Raw genomic sequence first — 23,619 nt, 5'->3', positions numbered from 1 at the left:
GCCATCTGGGGGAGAGACCTTCCCCAAAGAAAACTCAATGGATGGAAAAAACAAGTGAACAACAAGCGAAAGAGAAAGGTTGTGCTGTGGTTTCTCCAATGTCTCAACAGGAATTCAGAATTGAGACTGAAATATCCTCCAAATTAATGACGAAAGAAACACACTAAAACATGGTTGCAATAAATGTATTAAAGTAAAATAAAGAGGTCCAGAAGAAGAGTTTGGAGCCCAGAGAGGCAGAGAGTGCCAAGCCTTCGCCTCTCAGGCCCAAAGGACAGTTCAGATATTCAACACAGTGTAAGAGCTTCCCCCCTGAACAGCAGCAATATTGTTTCTTCAAGTAAGTCAGAGGTAGTGTCTAAAACAGCGTCATGAATACAGCAGCAGCCTCCAGCTGAGCCCAGCGACGCCTGAGGTGGCCCACGAACAATACCATCTCAGCTGGCCTGGTCACACTGCTGCTAAAGGGATCAGCAGCCATCCTTGAGCCCTGGAGTTGAGAAATAAGGGGGATGCACACAGAGGGCCTGGTGAGTCCAGTCACCAGGGAGACGTGCACCATAATGGGGTCCATCTGCTCCGGAGGCCAGGCTCTCGTTGGCAGGCAGACACCACGGCGGACTGCAGCAGATGTGGGCATAGCTTAGTCAAACACGCAGCCACAGACACGCAGCAGCACCCAGACAACACTTTGTTCCACTCAGATTCACACGTAACTGGGAGAAGGGACCTGCCTGCACGGGATGTTTAACCACGTTTCCTCTAGAAAATTTTTAAATAAACAGAGATGACAATAGGTTTCACTTAACAAATAAAACATTTAGTGTAGTTTGAAGATATCCACTGAGGAGCACAAGTGGGGGACAGCAATCAGGATTCAGCCGCAGGCTCATCCTCTTCTAAAAGGAGGTCGTTTAACGCAATAACTGTGGCAGCAAAGTCAACCAGCTCCACGAAGTCTGATGTAATTATGTTAACGCCCATAACACCGGGCTTCTGTGCTTTCACCCAATTCAAAATCAGGGGCAGGTTCCTAAAGAAATTGAAATAAAGAAAATTAAACATTTTTTTAAGAGACTTCTCTATACATACTCTCCTTCTTTCAAATACAACATGCTGTTTACAAACTATGTTCTCTCACATTTGCGATCACGTCCTGACTGCCACCCAAAATGCAACTGGCTGATGAGAAGTGTGCTTGACATAGTTATCAAATAGAGATATTGGTCAGTCATCAATCCAAACTGCCATGCATGCAAAATAACATTTGTGAACTCTATATCAGACTCTGCTTCAGGATTTAATGCTGCACTACAGTTTCCTTCATCTTGGTTTGTTCTTATCCATGTTGAACCAAAAGCTTCACTTCACAGCAGACTTCAGTTCAGCAAAAAGCAAGGCTTTATCTGCCCCAAGATGCTCCCCTGCCCACCTCTGCCTTAAGGTGGGCAGGAAATAAGTTGTTGGGGGCAGCACGCTGCATTTCTCCCAAATTCCTTTCAGCCACCAGACCCACCCAGAGCAATGGGATCAGGGACACCAAACCCAGAATCAGCTCTATAAGGGTTGACCATCCTACCATACATCACTGTAACCAGAGAAAGGTGAGGTGCATCAGGAATTGAGTTAAATGGAGTTAGAAATTCTACCGTGGTGAGATATTCCAAGTCATTTGGAATGGCTTGGCTTTGCCAGGGGAGGTTCAGGTTGGACATTAGGAAGCATTTCTTCTCAGAAAGGGTCATTAGCCATTGGAAGGGGCTGCCCAGGGACGTGGTGGAGTCACCATCTCTGGAGGGGTTTAAGAAAAGACTGGACATGGCACTTAGTGCCATGGTCTAGTTGACATGGTGGTGCCAGGGCAATGGTTGGACTCTCAAAAGAACCAAGAGAAGAGAGAACTTCAGTGCAGGCATAATTACTGTCCCTGTCAAGGGACACACCAGAGTGTAGCCAGGTAAGTGTCAACGTTGCACATTTCTCCTTTAGCAAGAGCTCAAGAACACTTAGATATTCATATTCAGGGCAAAATTTCCACATGAGAAGGAAGACATCTACACAGAACTGCAAAGACAGATTTACACATACAAATCAGCTAGAATATGTAAACATACACCAGCAATCACGCTTTAGCAAACAGTGGCATCTATTTTAAATTTTCCCAGTTTACTTTCAAACAAGTGGTAACGATGAGGCAGAGGGAAAGGGCTGGAACAAAGGCAAGCTTCCAGCCCACCAGTGGCTTACAGGCCAGATCTGTGCCAGGAGTCACTTGAAACAAAGCTGCTCACCCATTCCATGAAATTAGATGATCCTTTATTAGTTTAAAAATAGAAATTCAGTACGATCTCTCCTTTAATCACGAGACAACAGTACGCAGATGTAAATTACATCCGTGCTTTCTGTTAAGTGTCCTCACCCAGCACATGCATTTACAGTTGTGCAACTGGTGCCAGCAAACCCAGCCTGAAAGCCCCTGAGCACCATCTAGTGACTATCATGGACCGCACAGACACGGTGGAGACCTGAATAGATTGTGGCAAACAAACTTCTATCAAGACCTTTTGTGACTGCAAAAGCACAGCACTTGCTATTTTTAGAAAGGATTTTTAAGAAAAAGAAAAAAGTCACATTGACTTTGGCTTAAAAATAATACTGTAATTACTTCTAAAGTCACCAATGATCCTCCCAAAGGGAACACAAACTAACTGATGATGTGTGTGTATCTCACTGCTTAATATTAAACTCAGTTTTTGATTAAGTTAGACCAGTTGTGACCACCTATACAAGTGCAATTTAGAACTTAATATCATTAAGTTCTGGACAAGACTGTTCTAGACAAGCTCTGGACAAGTTAAGTTCTTGACATGGCACTTAGTGCCATGGTCTAGTTGACAGGGTGGTGTCAGGGCAACGGTTGGACTCGATGATCCCAGAGGTCTCTTCCAACCTGGTTGATTCTGTGATTATGGTGAGATAAACTGTTAGTGACATCAAAACAGGCAATATTAAACTGTGAGCCAGGAGACCAGATCCCACCAGGACTGTTACAGTTCTGGCAATCTTTAGCCAACAGGCTATAAGGTGATAACGCCATAAAATAAGGCCACATGGTACCTATCCTGGTCATGCTGTTAACACTACCAAAAATTGCTGGCACTCTGCGCTACTCAAAGCAAAACCCTCTTCTAATGATCTTACTCATCAATAAATTAATTGTTCAACAGTCAGTGATATAAAAAAAGTCAAATTGTTAATCTAATTTTTGGTAAAAAAAACCCAACCAAACAAAATACTGTCCCAGGTCGTACATTTTTGGCCATTACTGAAGTTACCAAGACAGATTTGTACAGACAAATGCAAAACTGAGCCCACAAATAGGCAATTTTCCTCTGTGGCACAAGCCAAGTCCTTACCTATGAACAAGCGTGTTCTTCAGACCACGAATTAGATGCCGTGCAATAGTTTTCACTCGAGGTGTGAGAATTGCTTGAGAAACATGGAAAGTCCCGTAACGACTTCGTTCCTCAAGAGTGGTCTCTAGGAACTGTAACAGTTTGTGCACGTTGGTTGTATTAGCCCATGGTGCCGGCATTTTACTCCCTGGCCACAGGAAGGGGTATTCCTCATACAACGGATAGTGGTAGAATACAAGAACCTAAAAGAACAGAGAAAAAGGAGAAAAGAAGAAAAAGGAGAAAAAGTAAACAAAAATTCACAACTACATCATTTATATTTAAACAGGGTATTGTGTAGGACAAGAGGACACAGCCTTAAGCTTCGCCAGGGAAGGTTCAGGTTGGACATTAGGAAGAATTTCTTCTCAGCAAGGGTCATTAGCCATTGGAAGGGGCTGCCCAGGGAGGTGGTGGAGTCACCATCTCTGGAGGGGTTTAAGAAAAGACTGGATGTGGCACTTACTGCCCTGGTCTAGTTGACATGGTGGTGTCAGGGCAACGGTTGGACTCGATGATCCCAGAGGGCTCTTCCAACCTGGTTGAGTCTGTGATTCTGTATTGGTTTATGCTTATGCAGTAGTGCTGCAGCTAGCACAGAAGTGAAAAGAGGACCAAGCAAAAAGAAGCTTCTCCTGAGTCATGAGTGTCAGTAAATGTTGCACTATTGCCAACAATGGAGATGGAGATCATCTCAGTTAGCTATGAGGACAGAATCGCTTCAGGCTTTATGGGTCATCAGTTTAAAATGACAAAGTTGCCAGGAGCATACTGAAATGTCATTCAAAGAACTCGGCTTAAAAGCATTTCAAAGCACTGTCAGAGAATATTACATCTGTACTTGAAGTGAAGGATTTTAGCAGTCTTGCCATCTTCTGCATAACTCCTATGAGGAATTCCTCAAAGGCTCACTTATCTTTAGTTTAAAAATTACGTGCAGTCGCTGAAACCCTGTTCTCAGTTTGTGTGTATGCATTAAACACAACACGTTACCACTGAGAAGAGGCATTTAATCCTGCCACTACAGATCTGGATGGCTGCAAAGGAGATAAATTCTGTAGATACCTTAGTCATGTTAAAGCTTATATGCTTCACACTGGCAAGATCAGAGTTTATCAAATCCTGACCACCACAAGTCAGCACAACATGCTCTTCCGGAAAAGAAAACCATTTGTAAGGAGCACCAGGCCCTGAGAATACTATCATTTAATTATTTAAGGGAGCAGGACACAATCTAGCCACACCATGGATGGAGGGGCTGGAGGGAAACATGCACACTGCATCAAGGAGGCCCTAGTGGGCTTTAAACTGGCTGGCAGCAGTGTCCTTGGGCCCATACCTCTGACTGGGAACCATACCCAGCCTCTCGATTTAAATCTTAACCTTTCGGGTTTGAAAAACATTACACATCCTTTCCCCACCTGGTGTTTCTTCTCCCACATGTACTGTAACGTCACATGTTCTACACATTCAACAGAACAAAGTTTGGATCCAAACGCTGAGCAGATCCTGTTGATCAAGAAGTAGTGGTGGCTGTCATCCATGGCGTAGAAGTGATTGAAATCCAGGAAGACCACTTCCTTGGGGTGCTGCTCAAGAAAGGTGTTAATCTCCTTCAGCCCATCCCATACTTTGATGCCAAACAAGCCATGTATGAAGTAAGCCTCTTGTCCTATTTCTCCAGGTTTGGAAGATACACGAAGATCAAAGTAGCGGATCCCAGCTTCCAACTGCTCTTTGAAAGTCAGATTTTGGGTCACTGACCATTTCTTCATGATCTTTTTAACCAAAGAAATTCTCGCCAGACGTTTGATGGCTGTGGCTTGGTCTGGTCCCACAGGAGATTTCTCATCAACCCAGTAGCTGAAAGAATCATGTGACCCTAGAAACAAGAGATAAGAATATTTAATTTTAGAAAACTGATTTCCCCAAAACACGTATATCCATGTGCCCTGTAAACTGAAAAACGTCCTACGTGCATAGCAGGGTTGCAGAAGAGTTGTTCACAAGTGTGAGTCTTTCAGACTATCCTTTACACCTTATTTTCCCTACCAGTACAACAGCTGTGCTTCAAGTTCTCAGTTTGAACTGTTTTCTTGTGTGAGCTCCCAATTTCAATGCACTCTGAAAATCATGATCCTAAGACAAACATCAGTGGTAAAGGGAAACTTCCTTCTAACCTTCCTTCATTTACAAACTATCAATCTACCTCCAAAGCCTTCCCAGAGCCTGGTACGTCACTGATTTGAGATGAGACTCCATCTTCTTTGAAAGAATGAAGATAAAGCCTCAGATTCTACCTAGTAAATCCAAATGTGACCTAATACACCAAAGCTCTTGGAACAGCTATCTTTATTCATGTGATGGAATAAAGATGTGTACATGCACACACCTTACCAGCACATCTCACTTTAGCCCCAAGGTGGTAAATAAATGATTAGTAGTTTGAAGGGTGGGCAACGGCTGGCTGAACTTAGAGGTGGAACAACTGAGTACAGTTGTACTCAACTGGAAATACCACCAGTTACTGTGTGATACCGAGCTCACGTTAAACAAGTTCATGAACATGCCTTTTACCTGGCAGTGCCTTTGAGTGACCACAGGTGTGGTGAATATAAAATTCACCAAAAGAGACACCAGCAATCAAAATCGCCAGTCCCTGCCCAAATAACACGTGTCCAACAGCTCCTGTAACACAACCTGTACCTTGGCAGAGAAACAGCATCTCTGGTATAAAGTTTGTGCTTAGGAGAAAGAAAACCTCCAACTGAAAATTCAGTAGTAAATGGAAACAAAACTAAGAAATTAACAAAACTCCTTCAAAGTAACAGCTTCAGAGTCAACGAAATAGCCCCAGCTGAGCCAAGTCGATAACAGAAAGAAAGAGTAATAGGGCAGTGTATCTCAGGTTACACTGTACCAGAACAGCATGAAGATTGGCAGAAGCTGATCTACCACAGCCTGAGGTTCACCAGGGATTTCTAACCATTTACACCAGGCACCAGCATTCTGGCCAAGAAGCTGCAGCCACTCCAGGCATGACTTCCCTGTGAAGCCCCAGCCAGGAAAAACACTACAGGAGCTCTGACAGCCCTGCTGCCCTTTGTCCTTCAGGAGAGCAGCTGAGAGGTTCCCCATCAAGTCCCCTCAGTTCAAGAAGGACAGGGAACTGCTAGAGAGAGTCCAGCGCAGAGCCACGAAGATGATTAAGGGAGTGGAACATCTCCCTTCTGAGGAGAGGCTGAGGGAGCTGGGTCTCTTTAGCTTGGAGAAGAGGAGACTGAGGGGTGACCTCATTAATGTTTATAAATATGTCAAGGGCAAGTGTCATGAGGATGGAGCCAGGCTCTTCTCAGTGACATCCATTGACAGGACAAGGGGCAATGGGTGCAAGCTGGAACACAGGAGGTTCCACATAAATATGAGGAAAAACTTCTTTATGGTGAGGGTGACTGAACACTGGCACAGGCTGCCCAGAGAGGTTGTGGAGTCTCCTTCTCTGGAGACATTCAAAACCCTCCTGGACACGTTCCTGTGTGACATGATCTAGGTAATCCTGCTCCGGCAGGGGGATTGGACTAGATGATCTTTCGAGGTCCCTTCCAATCCCTGACATTCTGTGATTCTGTGATCAAGCCAAACCCCACCTGCTTCCTGCACACCCGCTTTGCTGAAGTACAGGGAAAGCATCTTCATCCCCCACCACCACAAGCAGCTCCTTTTCCAGCTGCCCCAGGGGTACAGTGACCCTGCACCATGCTGACAGCATCCACATTTTCCCTTCCTGTATGACTCAGGGTTCTTGTGCCTGCTTCTGGGACTATACTTTTCTAGAATTTCCTCCTGTACCTCAGTCTGCAACTGTTAAAAAAAAAAATCCTAATTTGTCATTTCCAATTTTAAGACAACATTTGAGGCACCCACAACCTCCTTTACCCAAACCTTTTATCTGTGTACCAGTGCCCACCTGAAGATTGATGCATTTCCTATGATGCGAGGTCAGAGCTATAAACAAGATTATGATCTCAATTGGTTTATCTTGTCATGAGTTTTTAATCCAGATGGAAGAACAGAGTGCACAAACCAAATATCAATTCACAACAACCCTAAATGCACTTTCCCATGAATTTCAACTAGTACAAAAGTACTGAAAAGGAACTGGGAAGGCGAGTTTTTGGGCTTTACAAATCACAGAATCACAGAATGTCAGGGATTGGAAGGGACCTCGAAAGATCATCTAGTCCAATCCCCCTGCCGGAGCAGGATTACCTAGATCATGTCACACAGGAACGCGTCCAGGCGGGTTTTGAATGTCTCCAGAGGAGGAGACTCCACAACCTCTCTGGGCAGCCTGTGCCAGTGTTTGGTCACCCTCACCGTAAAGAAGTTTTTCCTCACATTTATGTGGAACCTCCTGTGCTCCAGCTTGCACCCATTGCCCCTTGTCCTGTCAAGGGATGTCACTGAGAAGAGCCTGGCTCCATCCTCATGACACTTGCCCTTTACGTATTTATAAACATTAATGAGGTCACCCCTCAGTCTCCTCTTCTCCAAGCTAAAGAGACCCAGCTCCCTCAGCCTCTCCTCAGAAGGGAGATGTTCCACTCCCTTAATCATCTTCGTGGCTCTGCGCTGGACTCTCTCTAGCAGTTCCCTGTCCTTCTTGAACTGAGGGGCCCAGAACTGGACACAATATTCCAGATGCGGCCTCACCAGGGCAGAGTAGAGGGGGAGGAGAACCTCTCTTGAGGTTCTCTTGAGGTCTTGAGGAAATGAACACTAAAACTAATTCTGATTAGTTCATGAGTTCACAAAGTTCTTCACAAGTTCTTCACAAAGTGTGCCTCTTATGTGGCTTTCCATTCAATCTTCTGGTTGCTTTGTTTGGGTTTTTCATTTTTTTTTTTTTGGTTGGTTGTTTTTTTTGGGGGTTGTTTTTTGTTTTGGTTTGGTTTGGTGGTTTTTTAAGTTCTCAATTCTATCCGTTTTATTTTCTTACCCTATTTAGGTCACTGTATAAAATCGTTTAACATGCTAGAATAAGGCCATAAGAAACATTTTCATTTTAACTAAGACTGTATAGCAGCCTCTAGATCGCTGTCTACAGAAGTCACTTGCACCATTACACTCCCTCAGCGTAACTGATCAATCTGACTGATGAAGGAATGACAATTTTATCTGGCATCAAATACATTGTTGTCAATTCAGAGTTGTCTAAGCAAATCCAAGCCAAGAAACAGCTTTTCTTCCTAACTTTACAGCTACAAAAGCCTTTCCTTTGCAGATTGTCACACCCAAGGCACATTTAAGGATACAAAGAGCAAATTTATCCTTGCGCTATCACAAATCAAATTCTATTTATAGCTCTAGAAAACAAGAAAAACAAGCCACAAGCACATCACAACTTATTCAACACACACTTTAAGAACTGCACTCCTTAACAGGGCAGCTGCTATTTGAGAAACTGAACTGTATGTGGCATCACAGAATCACAGAATCAACCAGGTTGGAAAAGACCTCTGGAATCATTGAGTCCAACCCATGCTTCTATAGTTAGAGAAGATCATTAAGCAGAGCCACGGGGCAGGAGTTCTAAAAACCCAGGATATTGAACTTCTCATTTACAAAGTCAACATGTATACGTAGACATAACCAAGTACAACATGAACTGTAACATCTGAAAAACAAGCTCTCCTTTCCATGGTTAGTAGAATCACAGAATCAACCAGGTTGGAAGAGACCTCTGGGATCATCGAGTCCAACCGTTGCCCTGATACCACCATGGCAACTAGACCATGGCACTAAGTGCCATGTCCAGGCTTTTCTTAAACACATCCAGAGATGGTGACTCCACCACCTCCCTGGGCAGCCCCCTCCAATGGCTAATGACCCCTTCTGAGAAAAAATTCTTCCTAATGTCCAACCTGACCCTCCCCTGGAGAAGCTTGAGGCTGTGTCCTCTTGTCCTATCGCTAGTTGCCCGGGAGAAGAGGCCGACTCCCACTTCACTACAACCTCCCTTCAGGTAGTTGTAGACTGCACTAAGGTCACCTCGGAGCCTCCTCTTCTCCAGGCTAAACACCCCCAGCTCCCTCAGCCGTTCCTCGTAGGTCAGACCCTCCAGACCCTTCACCAGCTTGGTCGCCCTCCTCTGCACTCGCTCCAACACCTCAACATCTTTCTTGAAGTGCGGGGCCCAGAACTGGACACAGGATTCAAAGTGCGGCCTCACCAGTGCCGAGTACAGAGGGACGATCACTTCCCCAGACCAGCTGGCTACACTATTCCTGATAGAGGCCAGGATGCCATTGGCCTTCTTGGCCACCTGGGCACACTGCTGGCTCATGTTTAGCCAGCTGTCGATCAGCACCCCCAGGGCTCTTTCCACCGGGCCGCTTTCTAACCACTCTTCCCCCAGCCTGTAGCGCTGCAGGGGGTTGGTGTGGCCCAAGTGTAAGACCCGGCACTTGTTCTTGTTGAACCTCATGCCGTTGGTCTCGGCCCATCTATCCAACCTGTCCAGATCCCTCTGTAGGGCCTTCCTACCCTCCAGCAGATCGACACTCCCACCCAGCTTGGTGTCATCTGCACATTCCCTGAGGGTGCACTCAATCCCTACGTCTAGACCATCTATAAAGATATTGAACAGCACCGGGCCCAGAACTGAGCCCTGGGAAACACCGCTAGTGACTGGCCACCAGTGGGACTTTGCCCCATTCACCACCACTCTCTGGGCTCAGCCATCCAGCCAGTTTTTAACCCATTGAAGAGTCCACCCATCTAAGGACAGAGGAACATCATCAATACTGGGGTTGGAAAGACACAGCAGAAGTTCAATTAGATTTTCAGTGCTCGTTTACAGAAGGCCAGCCACTAACTGTGAGAAATCTCTAGGCCAAACCTGGACCCAGAAAATTTTTTACTCCGTTAAGAGAAAAAAAAGCAATCTGGAAACCTGAAGCAACAGCAGCGGATACTTGTTGGGCTGAGGTGTAAGAGCTAGGTGAGAATTCATGTCATCCACCAGGCCCTTCTTTAATTTAAGATCACTGTGTTATGTTACCAGCTCAGCCACTGGCTTTGAATATAGCTTAGCTGCGATGTTAAGCTACCTGCTAAGCTGATTGCATCATGATGTCAAAATAATGCCTGCTCTCCTTCGCTCCACCCCTAAACTCCATGAAAGGCCTGGCCATTGTGTAGCTATGGCAGGAGCCAGGCTGCTTTCTGATACAGCAGGATTTCTTTTTGAAAAAGCATAACCTAAACCAACCCAACCCTGGACAACTCAAAAGGCAAAGGCCAGAGCCTCCACCAGAAGCATGGAGCAGACCAGCCCCATTCTGTCAGCAGCTCAGTGTTGGAGCTGCTAACCACGTTCTCAATTCATGTCTAATACAAGGATGCGTGAAGATACTCCGATGCTGTAACATCATACAATAACAGCAACGGGGCTGGCAGTTCCTGAACAGAGCAAGCATCACAAAACTCTCATAGCAACTACACAGTGAAGTCTCTTCCACGTGTAAGAAATCCTTTGTGGTCTGTGTTCCCCACCACCCAAATGGCATGTGTCTCCCCAGATCATACTGATGACTTTTCTCAGGAAAAAAAATCAGCTCAAGAAGTCTTATCAGCAAGACATTTCAGATTATACCTGACATCTTAAATATAAATAACACCCTATATTGATGCAATAAATCCATTCCTTAAACCTGTTGATTGTGAACAAAGTATCTAATGAACATAGGTATTTATAACCTCCATCTTACAGAGATCAAAAGGCACAGAAAAGCCAAAAAACTTTGTCTTCATGGTCCTTTGGGCAAAGAGAGATCAGAACCCCAGCCTGAACTGTCTCAAGGGCATGATCATGCACATGTAGCATGCTTCTTGAGTCACTGCACGTGAGAACGGATCAGCATTCAGATTGCAAACCTTACTAAGCTGCTCAGCCCTTCCAGAAACCAAGCTGGGCACAGGAAATAAACCAAAGAGATCATGATTTGCCAGTTGCTCCCAACAGGCTGAAGATGCATAGCACGAAGCAGCAAGCATCAAATTTAAGCATGAAAGAGTCAGTACATTCAAAGAAAAAAATTAGGGGACTGCTCATCAGCTGGCAGCACTCAGAGTAACAGACAATGGCCGCTCTGTTTTGGTTTCATTTCTTTCATCTGACAAAGACTGGAAGCTTCAAAGAAAGCAGTCACATCCCACCCAACGTTCAGATATTCAACTATCAATATGGTTAGAATAGTATTAAACAGGTATCTTCCAGATGCCACATTGTTAAAATGATGGATAGTCCTCTTAATTTTATCCCAGTAAGTGCAACTGTGGATTCATTTTTACTCGTATAATTAAACCTCTTTTTATTCTCCTTACATTAATTTCTCGAGTTAATTGTATGTTAAACAGATCACTTCTCAATTCAATTTGTATGTTAAATAGATTGTAATTCACTGTTCAGGATGACTTTTTTGTTGAAGCCTTTGTGCTAACTGTTCGAAAGCAGCCTTTTATCATCACATCTGCAGCAAAGTCTAACTTTCCAGTGTGTCTATTTGTCATGCTACTTAGTCACAGATAGTCAAATTAACCCATGGTGTAAGCTCAAACAAATGACACTCATCAACAGAAGGTTATTAAGCCTTGAATTTCAACAATTACCAGCTATATCACTTTGTATTATCTTTTTTTTCCTCCACACCAGTACTTTCTGCATATACATTTGCAGCACAGGGATAGGAACAAGCATCATAGCCTCAAGCTTCGCCAGGGGAGGTTCAGGTTGGACATTAGGAAGCATTTCTTCTCAGCAAGGGTCATTAGCCATTGGAAGGGGCTGCCCAGGGAGGTGGTGGAGTCACCGTCTCTGGAGGGGTTTAAGACAAGACTGGACATGGCACTTAGTGCCCTGGTCTAGTTGACAGGGTGGTGTCAGGGCAACGGTTGGACTCGATGATCCCAGAGGGCTCTTCCAACCTGGTTGATTCTGTGATCATCTCACCAACCCCGGCGTCCTTTTGCGAGCTTGTAAGTTTACCTTCAAGAGATGTTAAAAATATGACTACATGGCCTGCAAAGCGCAGAGATCTTCCAACACAGAACGTACTTGTGCACTGCCAATTACTTGAAGACAAGATAAGATCTCCTGTTTCAGATATAAGCATGTCTACTAGCGTATCGCTAGCCTGCCTGGTTGCAAAGCTGCGGAGTAGTCAGAAGCAGCAGTTAAAGACACTTTCCACAAAAATCACAGAATCACAGAATCAACCAGGTTGGAAGAGCCCTCTGGGATCATCGAGTCCAACCATTGCCCTGACACCACCATGGCAACTAGACCATGGCACTAAGTGCCAGGTCCAGGCTTTTCTTAAACACATCCAGAGATGGTGACTCCACCACCTCCCTGGGCAGCCCCTTCCAATGGCTAATGACCCTTGCTGAGAAGAAATGCTTCCTAATGTCCAACCTGAACCTCCCCTGGCAAAGCTTGAGGCTGTGTCCTCTTGTCCTATCGCTAGTTGCCTGGGAGAAGAGGCCGACTCCCACTTCACTACAACCTCCCTTCAGGTAGTTGTAGACTGCACTAAGGTCACCTCTGAGCCTCCTCTTCTCCAGGCTAAACAACTCCAGCTCCCTCAGCCGTTCCTCATAGGTCAGAGCTAAAATCTGGCTAACCAAGAAACAATAAATGAAAGCAGAAGGGTAGGAGAGGGCACTGTCAGTAAGTTCAACTACATCAGAATAATTTGGTTTGATCATCACACTAATGGGATATTAACAGGATTAAAAAAATGCAAGAAAACCTCTTGTGTTATGTTAAGCATTTGTAAGAAGCAAGGTCAACATACTGTACCAACTCCCTAAAAGCATTAAAGGGTCATTTGTGGACAAAGAATCACCCTAGCTGTAGTGATGCCAAACATCTCAGAGCGAGCTTTGCTCACTAGACAAAGCACATTCCCCATGTATTACAAAACACCGCACATGACGTAGCATAGCAAGCATTACATAGTCAAGACATCCAGAAGCACAGTAATCAAGTTCTAAAAACACAGGATGCAAGTGCTACCAAGTTAAGGTTGTCCCACAAATGTTCTTCTAAACCAATAGTCCCATGTGTGCCAGAACTGAGGGAAAAACAGGATAAACAAAAGTGCCTCTCAAAGCCCAGAAGTCCTCAGGATTCAGGTCATTAACAATCCAGATTTTCTAATCAAAAGATTAACGTCTTAAAAGCTCTTCACTAATGAAAAGCGAATTGAAGAGTTCATAGTAACTTGCCCAGCAAAAGGAGGAGAGGCAGGAATAACACACATCCAATTGATAATTAATTATCTAAAACTATTGAGATGAGTATTTATATTTTAATAGACTCCTGAACGAATCCTTTAGGTATTCTTAATGCAGTCTCATTAGGGAGGACAAAGCCTAGTACAGACCAAATCCGCTTAGGAAAGCTTCTCCCTATCAAAGAATTACCCTGATTTCCCCCAGTGTCCCCTTTTCAGGAGTGGCAGTACTCCTCTACCATCTCAAAGACCGAACAGATCCACCTGCTCTGAAAAGCAAAAAACCCTTCAAGTCTTATATTGCTTTTTTGTGACCACTCAAATGTGTGGACAAAGGGCTCCTTGTCTTCTGAGAAGGCTCTAGAGAAATTTTTTCCTCCTTCCATCACACAGTACTTTTCTCTTTTTTACACCTCTTCTGGAAGAGCAGGTAATCTGGAACTTTCACACAACGCAGGAGGAGAGCGACTACCATTTATATCAACATTGTGATTGGTTTTCTCTGTCTGAAGTAAAACTTTAGCATGTTCTGCACTAATTTACCAGGCAGTTAAGTCACTCTTACTGCAAGAAAATTTTTTCCTGATTAAAAAAAAAAAATTAAGATCTTCATATACTGCCTGAAGAAAATTTTGTGGCATTTTGAGAACAATTTGGCTTTGGCTAAACAGATGACAGTGGTCCTTTAAGAAGAGAAACCCCAAGATCTAAGGTTGGCTTTCCAGGGGAACTTCTGCATGGACCCAGTGTCTGCCACACCAGTTCCTCGCATAGGAACATCCAGAGGTAATACTTTGTTCCTTAGGAATAGTGCAACAACTTCCATTAGATATTCTCATCAGTAGAGCGGTCCAGATAGTTTACAGCCTCTCTCTAAGAAGAGTTGAGATTTGCTGTGACAATGAAGTAGACTACCAAGGTAATAAAATAACTTGTCCTTTCAGGAAAAGTTCATCCTGAAAATTCTGCATTTACAAATCATATCCAACATCACCATACTTGCACAGATGTTTTATTTTAATGGTTACTACCTCATTGATTGGTAGATGCCAATTAAATTGGGAAGGAAAATAAAGCTTGGTGAATCAGAACATTAACCTCCTCTTTCCTTCCTTTGAGCTTTAACCCAACAGATGGCCCATTTAGCTGATTCAATGATCCTTTTAATTACCACTCCAGAGGAGTATTGTTTGGAAGGAGGATGCAGTCTCAAGCTTACCACCACTTCTCCTCTCAGGAGGCACGTCCATAGCTCATACCAGCCCAATAACAAAGAAACAAGAAAACTGCTGCATTAGCAAGTTCAGCAGCTTGCCTCAGAGTCATGGAGGCAAAGAGAAAAAAAACCCCAACCTAATAAGATCCTAGTGGCCAGCTCTTAATTAGACAGTGCTGCTGCTTCTTTAAAGAACCATTTCACTTCTGCTTGGCCAACTAAGAGGCAAGCAGCCCATAGGGCTTTTGGTGAGCAGTCGCAATGTCAGGACAGCAGCGTTGTCCAGAGCTGGTGGGTGGGGAGATGCGGAGATGCCCAGGGCCCCACCAGCTCCAGACGCTCCCCACGTGCCCGACACATGGCCACAGCAAGCACCCAGCAGTCACGCTACAGCACAAGGCAGTCACCCACAGCAGCTTGTCATCACCCTTCCACGCTCTGCATCTTCCCTTCAGGCTTAGCTACGGGCTTGGCTAGTAGGGCTTCTCATTAAGCCTGCCTGCTAGCCCTAGTTGTAGAGCTCTGTTTTCCAGGGCTGATCACTTTGTAGGACTTTGATCATCTAGATCAAAACGATTGGGTTTCTGCCTCAGGCTTTTAGGGTGATCTTCTCAGCAAAGAGCAGAAACAGAGGCATGTTGTAGTACCAAAATTTTCAGCTATAGTCATACTGACACTACCATGAACAAACTATGGAAAGTTATTCAATTAAAAGTTAGTTAGAAAGCTAATTTTAAAAGTGTGAGTGTTGTAGGGGGGAATGCAGCAGCTTGACAAGTGCTGTACTTTGGAGCAGAAGACCAACATTTACTATTTTAGAAGGCCAGGGACACATCTCCTCGGAGATCAGTGAAAAACAAATCGAAGACATTTCAACAACTATTTCAGCTCTCCAGTATAGTCTTATTTTAGCCATATTTCATAGAATCATAGAATGGTTTGGGTTGGAAGGGACCTTGAAGATCATCTAGTTCCAACCCCCCCGCCACAGGCAGGCACACCTTCCACTACACCAGGTTGCTCAAAGCCCCATCCAATCTGGCCTTGAACACTGCCGGGGAGGGGACATCCACAGCTTCTCTGGGCAACCTGGGCCAGTGTCTCACCACCCTCACAGTAAAGAATTTCTTCCTAAGATGTAATCTAAATCTCCCCTCTTTCAGTTTAAAACCATTCCCCCTCCTCCTATCACTCCATGCCCTTGTGAAAAGTCCCTCTCCTGCTTTCCTGTAGGCCCCCTTCAGGTACTGGAAGGCTGCTATATATTTGAGCCAAGCTTATTTTCTCTGTTTAAAAAAATGCTTCTGGAACTGTAAAACTCAGCTTTTCCATCAGCTTTAGCTGCCTACAACCCAGCATCCTATGGGCAACTCTCCACCAATCGTCCAGCCTGATGCAGGCAGAGGCACCATGTCGCAACTGCTCTGCATTGCTTAGAAATGAGACCCTGGCCATCCTTCCATGTATCTTCAGAGGATGAGCTAATACGTAAGATGATGACAGAAAAGGCTCTGTGCACCATCCGAAGCCATGACTGAAGAGCTGCCCTCCCTCTCCCAGAGGTGCAGGCTGCCCTGCCCACATGCTCCACACCAGCAGGACACCCTGCCTAGCGTTACACACAGCTCTAGGCATACGTGTATCTGAAAAATTAACTTTTGGCAGCAAAAACTTCTTTAGTGTTTCAAATCAGATTAAAACATACAAAATTTGACCTACAACACAGAAACATTTATATTTCAAGATTAAAAAACCAAAGACTTACAATCTAGGACACGAACATTGGTGCTAACTGACTTCTTTAATATCACATTTCAAAATGCTGAACTAGAAAATTTGGAAAAAGTAAAATGTTCTATTTTTCAGCTCTCTTCTCTAGAGATTCAATTCAAATTGAACTTAGTTCAGATTCAAACTAAGTGTCTCCCAGCTAAGCTTAATTCTTTCCTCAACAGCAGGCTCACTAAAGCTATGTGAAAGAAAATATAACCCCCCATGTTTTCTAAATACGGCCATCCTACCTCTTCTTCTTTCCTGCCTACATCTGCAGCACTGTGACACACCAGGTAACCATCATGCTCCCTCAGGAGAGCCACATGCTTCAGCACCCACCCTGAGGTTTGTCCAAGTGATACCAGATGGTTCAGTTCAGCAATGGTTTAGCAAGAGTAGGCCTCAGAGTTAGAAACGGTTTAGCAAGAGTAGGCCTCAGGTTCAGCAACGGTTTAGCAAGAGTAGGCCTCAGAGTAGGCTCTAAAAGGCCTGCTCTGTGTTACCTTTACACAGAACAAACTTTCCTGTCAATAATTTTCCTTTTAGCTAGAATAATAGAGAATAACAATAGGTTCTGAAGCAAACTACCTGTTTTGTAGATAGAGTTTGTTTATGGGATTGATAACAAGGTTCTAGTAGACAATGATTCATGCTGTTTACGCTTAGTCTTAGAAAAACAAAGGTCTCTGCTAATTATAAAAGGGACAAAAGACAAAACAAAACTGTAAAGAACAACTTTGTGATGTCTAAATTAACTTGATTCATAAACTCTTGTGTCAGAGCAGAGATAAGTCCAAAACGATATCTTCTTCTTGAGAACACATGTACTTGTAAACAAGAAGGCCTTGACCACGCTTGCGCACAACATGATTAAAGGGGGATTGGGACCACCAGCGACCCCAGAGACCACCCAAGACCCCTTCCCCAATTTAGTACGCATGCATAGAGACATTATGTAATGCATTACATAACGTATTATGCATAAGTTTTTTTTTGGAATGGGTGGGCTTTTCTTGGAATTATGTATATAAGGAGCAAGCTTTTGTTCTTAGGTGTGCATGCTAGGAGGAGAGATCCCCCATGCACCCAGCTGTAATAAACCAATGTCAGCTTTCTAAACTATAATTTGGTTCGGAGAGTTTTCTTGGTTACTATTTTTCGGTAACACAAGCACATGAATAGTTGTTTTGAGAAGCTTTTCTGGCAGGAACCACTTCAAGAAAATCCCCCCAAACCATTATCATCAACATAGAAAAGCTCTCCATCAGGTTAGCTTGCCGCATGCACTCATTTCTGCTTGTAGGACCAAACAAGCCCCAATGGAGGGAAATGGGAGCCCTACTCTATTTTTTTAGGGGAGGGAAGCAGAGGAGGGAAAGCACAGGACAGAAGAGGCATTTCACTGGCTTCCTCATATTACGAAGTGGCACCCATAACTATTCTGGGTGCTCCTGCAAGGAGTTTGCTTACCCTCCCATATACCAGTGGATCCTTACCCAAGTAATCATGAATTTGCTCTAGAAGATAAGGAAAGAAAATCAGCACCGGGGAAAAACTCACAGCTAACTATCCTGACCAAAATGGGTGACCAATTCAGGAATACAGTTTGATCAAAAATAGCAAGTATGCCTTGCTGTTATGTCATGGCTCTTAGTTATTCAAAGACTGAATAACCCAGACAGGATTCAGTAAATTGTTACAAAGACCCAAAGGAAAACAGAACTGCCTACTCTTCTGCTCATCACATTCATCCAGCAGCACCTTGGAGGCTGGACTAATAAAACACTCTATAAGCCAACACTGATAGTTGGCAGTGAACATCTGCTGGATTGCTTTGCTGTCTCAAGACAACAGGCACAAGCTTACCATGACCTCAAAAAGTGGATCTTGAGGCAGAAAAATTGTTTCAGCTGTCCTAACACAGCTATTCATGTAAAAGCTTGATGAAACTGGAAAGCAGTGCTGTATCTTCAAAAGCAGAGAGACTTCTCAGACTCTAGCACCTAGTTAATGGTGAGACTGCAAAAATTACTTAGAAAGGCAAGTAGTCAAAGTGAAACAGTGCACACTGGATGTGCCACGGTGCTATGAATTACCAGCATGCAAGTACAAGTAAGAAACAGGTTAGGGTTCTCCAGCAAATTCATTAAATAGTCAAATTACTTCGAAAGCAGCATAGTGACAGCACTGCAGCTTTTTCTCACGTTCCATTTCTCAAGAGGGAAAAAAGAAAACCAACAGATGCAGATTAAGAGACAACCAAAGTAATGTGCCACAGTTGTACATGATTTCAAAAAATTGTTTGAAGTAAACCAGCTTGAGATTAAATACATACTATAATATACATTACCCTGCCAAGGGTCACGTTCACAATCAAGATGTTTAAGCGTTCATTTTTAAACCCACATTCAAAGAGGATTAGTCTGGAGCATAATTAAGAGAAAACCCTCTAGAGTTTCACACAAGGTCACCACTTGGTGGAGGCAGTCAATTTGTTGACTATACTGTATGCATGTAAGTTGATGACACTTTAGTTACTTGATATTTGGCAATTTCTCATTGCAAACGCTTCCTTCTCTCATCACATCACACAGGATACCTCATCTCTTCTCCTTGGAGAAGACTGCTGGTTTAGAATTTAGTCTAGAGTTTTTCCACTAGAAACAACAGAAAAACCTGACCTCTGGAACTGATTGCACCCAAGCCTTGGAGGATGACCCCGAATTTCTCAAAGTCTCTCCTCTGTTTTGAGCACAGAGTTAAATGAGCACGTAAACACCAAACTGGTATAGTGCATGAAATACCCATCTCAAACATTCTTTGTTACCAAGAAAAAGATTGAACAAATAATGACTTCCTCTGTCCTCATGTAGCACGTTTCACAGCACATTTAACAGCTCAGGGAATCATAGAATAATGTACATTAAAAAGGACCCCCAGAAGCCACAGCTGCCTTTCTTTTAAAGCCAGCAAAAACAAGCAGCTCTAAAGGCAAAACTGTTTGCAACAGATAAAGAAGCAGAACTCTATACAGACCATCCTTAGCTTCCTACAAGAGGGTTACTAAGAGTTTCCCCCATACAATGAGTTAAATCTAAACAGTTTCTTTTCTGTGTATACTATTAATTCTTTCACTTTAAATAGCTCCATCGTGCCAACATTTTGCCCCTTTTTCAAAAAAAGCAGAATCTTTTAACCTTCAACTGCTGCATTTTGCCAAAGTGCAACAAAGTAAAAAAAAACAAACCCAAGCAACAGTTTCAGGGTGTTGAGTGCTGACTTTAAATAAAGTTAAAACAAGTTTTAAGGTTTCAGCTGCTCCAGCGCCTTCATTACAGATACATCTCAGCTCCTCTGCAGACAGAGTGATTGGGAGGAGGGAAGGGAAAATAAAAATATCAAAAAAAGTTGAGTCCATCTGTCCAGCAGTGAAAACAAATGCACCTGGAGATGGACAAAAGCAGGCCACACCCATCATATGCACACAGAGGTATTAAGCACAGACAAAAATGCTTCTCATTTGACCTGAAGCCTACCTTTCATCTCTCTTTTGAAGTCAGCCTTGGCCTTCACTGCTGTTCAGCATCTGAAAACAGATGCCTCAACTGCAACCTCTTTTGTAAAATCCTTTCCTTGCACGCTGCTACTAACATCACCTTGGCCCCCAAAACTCTGTGTCAGCAAAAGAATCATTGGACTAAAGTAAAAAAAAAAAAATCCCCAGATGTCTACCCAAAATGTCTTTACTCAGGGAAACATAAGTGGCATGAGGTACCTGTAGGAAAGGGGTGGGAAAATACAGCAGCTTTGACTACAAATAAACATGCACTGAAACCTTTTTCAAAGAAAACACTACTCATTTTGAAAACATTGCTGAAACAACAACTCTTTTCTTGGTTCCTCTGCTACAAAGATCACAAAACCAATATTGTAAGTGATGGACAGCAACAATGCACCTAACACAAACCAGCACCATAACCTTCTGCAAACAAAGTGTTACAGTCCTTAAACTGCTGGAGTAACAAGAAGTTGATTATTACTGTTCACTAAAACAGAGAATGAAGTTTCAAAATCGGTAGCTGCTTGAATTTTATATGAACACTGAACTGCCTTTTTGTCCCCCCTCCCTGTTCACATGAACAGGATTACATAAAATGATCTTGTTAGAGTGGTAGGGGGGAAAGGTGTTATTTTTGATTAAAACAAGGCATTTCAACTGTTCTAATTCAGGAAATACAGCAGTGAGTGCTGTGGTACCCCACAGGAGGGGTGTAGCGCCTTCTCTACATATTTCCAATACCATTTGGTGATCTGTGCTGGCACAAAAAAGGAAGTCACTCTGCTCCTAGGGAAGTGTCTCCACATGTCCTCTATACAACACATACCCAAAGGGGTTTGACAAGCTAAGGCACTACCATGAAAATCAACCCTGTACCACTAATGACCAGCTTAAGAACCAGTATCAGAATGAACCACTACAGCAGTCAGCCCTAAAATCTTCTCTCTTGACATCTACAAACCATACTAGATTATTTTTTTGCCATTTATAGATGGGAATTCAGCCTATTCCCAAGTAACTTTAGGGTCAGCTGTTGTCTTCCTCATTTGTTAGTTTATCTATCTGTAAGCCAGAAGTGATGACACTCTTACCAATTTCTTAACCTAGAAGCTCTGTGCAGGAGCTAGAAGTTAGTTATTTTAAGTTCTGCGGGAAAAGGGGAGCATTTTATAAGCATTTACAGTGTTCTAAACATGAGGCACTGGGATATTTCATAACCGTGCTGTACTCTTTCACTCTCTGACAAGCCATACATAGGTTCTGCTATAAAAGACATTTCCACTTGATGACTCTCCAGCTCTTAGATTCAATGTGAACAAACCTTTCTCCCTACCTGCTTTTAGCCTTGCCTAAACAACGTGAGACACCTTAAAGAGGTGACCACCTTCCAGAGGTCACCGCTACCTGCTTCAACGCCGATGAAAACACGCAGGTCAACGGGTCAGCGATCCGCAGCGGTATTTGCGGAGGATTAAGGATCCACCTCAGCCCTAGCCCGCCCCTGACGCCTCCAGACAGCCTTTCCACACCGCTTGCTGCGGTTCACGGGCAAACACCTCACGGCCAAGCCTGAGGCGACAGCACCGGGCACCGAGGGCCCTGCCCCGAGCACCTGCAGGCACGTTACTAACGTGGGGGGGGGGGGACACGACGAAGCCGGCTCCTCCCTCAGCGCCAGGCCTCGCCACCCCAGGGGTGGCCCCGGAGAGGCCCCGGCACCCAAACAACCCCTCCCCTCCCCTCGCCGCCGCCTTACCGGGGATGGCCAGGTTGGAGAGCGGGTAGGAGCGCAGCGCCGCCGGCAGCGAGCCCATCCAGTCCGCTTTGCTCTCCACCACGGTCTCCGCGACCGCCCACCAGCGCCTCCGCCGCCGCCGGACGCCCTCCCTGCCGGCCGGCGGCTTCATCCCCGGCACGGGGGGCCGGGCCGGGCCCGGCCGCAACGGCGCGGTCGGAGCCAGCGGGGACAGCGACAGGGACGCGGCCGGTAGCCACCGCCCGGCCCTCTTTATGTAACAGGTGCGGCCCGGCCGCCAGCCATTGGCTGCCCGCCGCTAGCCCCGCCCACGGCCCCGGCCCGACCGCCAGCCATTGGCTGCCCGCCGCTCGGCCCCGCCCACGGCCCCGCCCCGCCCCGCAGGTGGCGGGACGCGCGCGCTGGTGGCGTTGGGTCGGGGTGTGTGTGAGGGGCCGGTGGCGGCGCGACCCCGCGGGTGGCACCGCGCAGGGCTTCGGCAGCCACCGGGAATTCGGGAGCCTCCGAGCCAGGGGGCTCTGCCTTCGCTGTGGCGGCACCAGCTGCGAAGCTTTGCGCAGCCCACGGCTTTCTGCGGTGTGTGCGCGCCGTGCGCGGAAACGGCTGCCCCGCGTACACCGGGAAATGGCTGCGAGCTTGGATCCACGTGTTCGCTCTGCTGTAGCGAGAGAGAAGCTAGCCCCGGTATGGGGGGCCAACGCCATGGCTTTACGGTTTTGTCTTGTTACAGAATCACAGAATCAACCAGGTTGGGAGAGCCCTCTGGGATCATCGAGTCCAACCGCTGCCCTGACACCACCCTGTCAACTAGACCAGGGCACTAAGTGCCATGTCCAGGCTTTTCTTAAACACCTCCAGAGATGGTGACTCCACCACCTCCCTGGGCAGCCCCTTCCAATGTCTAATGACCCTTGCTGAAAAGAAATTCTTCCTAATGTCCAACCTGAACCTCCCCTGGCGAAGCTTGAGGCTGTGTCCTCTTGTCCTATCGCTAGTTGCCTGGGAGAAGAGGCCGACTCCCACTGCGCTACAACCCCCCTTCAGGTAGTTGTAGACTGCAAAGTTACAACTAACTTACTGTTAGTAAATGTATTAGTTGGAGCAATTTACACACTGCACCTCACGAGTCAACACCACAGCAGAAGGTTTAAGGAGCAAGATAAGGGCAGCCTCAATCCCTTCCACCTGCTCTTTCAGCAATTCTCTTTCCCTGACAGTCTCACACTCTGCCTTACGCTTCATTTAGCTCTCAGGTTAAGCATTTTGTCCAAAACAATTTCTGGATACACAAAATGGATCCTCTAAGATATATTTTTTCTCCCTTGCATTATTACATACCTTTGAAGTATCCTTCAAAGTGAGCAACTCAAAGCACTCAAAGAAGTGAGCAACTTCTCTTAACTGCTTCCTACAAATATGTACAAACACATTATTTCCATACTCTACACACAGGACATAGAGATGACCAGGTGTACAACACTGTCTACTCCATCATACGCTGCTGAAAAACAAAAAACAAACATTGCTCTGAAAGATAATTTTTCACTAAAGGCTGAATG

The 23,619-nt window shown here is 44.9% G+C and overlaps 1 protein-coding gene across 1 annotated transcript; it reads right to left on the bottom strand.

Moving 5' to 3' along the window:
• Positions 1-845: 845 nt before the first annotated feature.
• Positions 846-22,211, bottom strand: PLCXD2 (phosphatidylinositol specific phospholipase C X domain containing 2). The gene is made up of 4 exons (XM_068425564.1): positions 22,061-22,211; positions 4,877-5,337; positions 3,417-3,658; positions 846-1,033 (listed from the first exon to the last, which is right to left on the bottom strand). The coding sequence occupies exons 1-4, from the start codon at positions 22,209-22,211 to the stop codon at positions 871-873; spliced, it is 1,017 nt and encodes a 338-aa protein (XP_068281665.1). The 3' UTR covers positions 846-870.
• Positions 22,212-23,619: the final 1,408 nt, after the last annotated feature.

The sequence above is a fragment of the Nyctibius grandis genome, chromosome 2 (genome assembly GCF_013368605.1).
Source record: "Nyctibius grandis isolate bNycGra1 chromosome 2, bNycGra1.pri, whole genome shotgun sequence".
NCBI lineage: Eukaryota > Metazoa > Chordata > Aves > Nyctibiiformes > Nyctibiidae > Nyctibius > Nyctibius grandis.
Note: the sequence above shows the minus strand (reverse complement) of the source record. Positions and strands in the feature narration are given on the sequence as shown.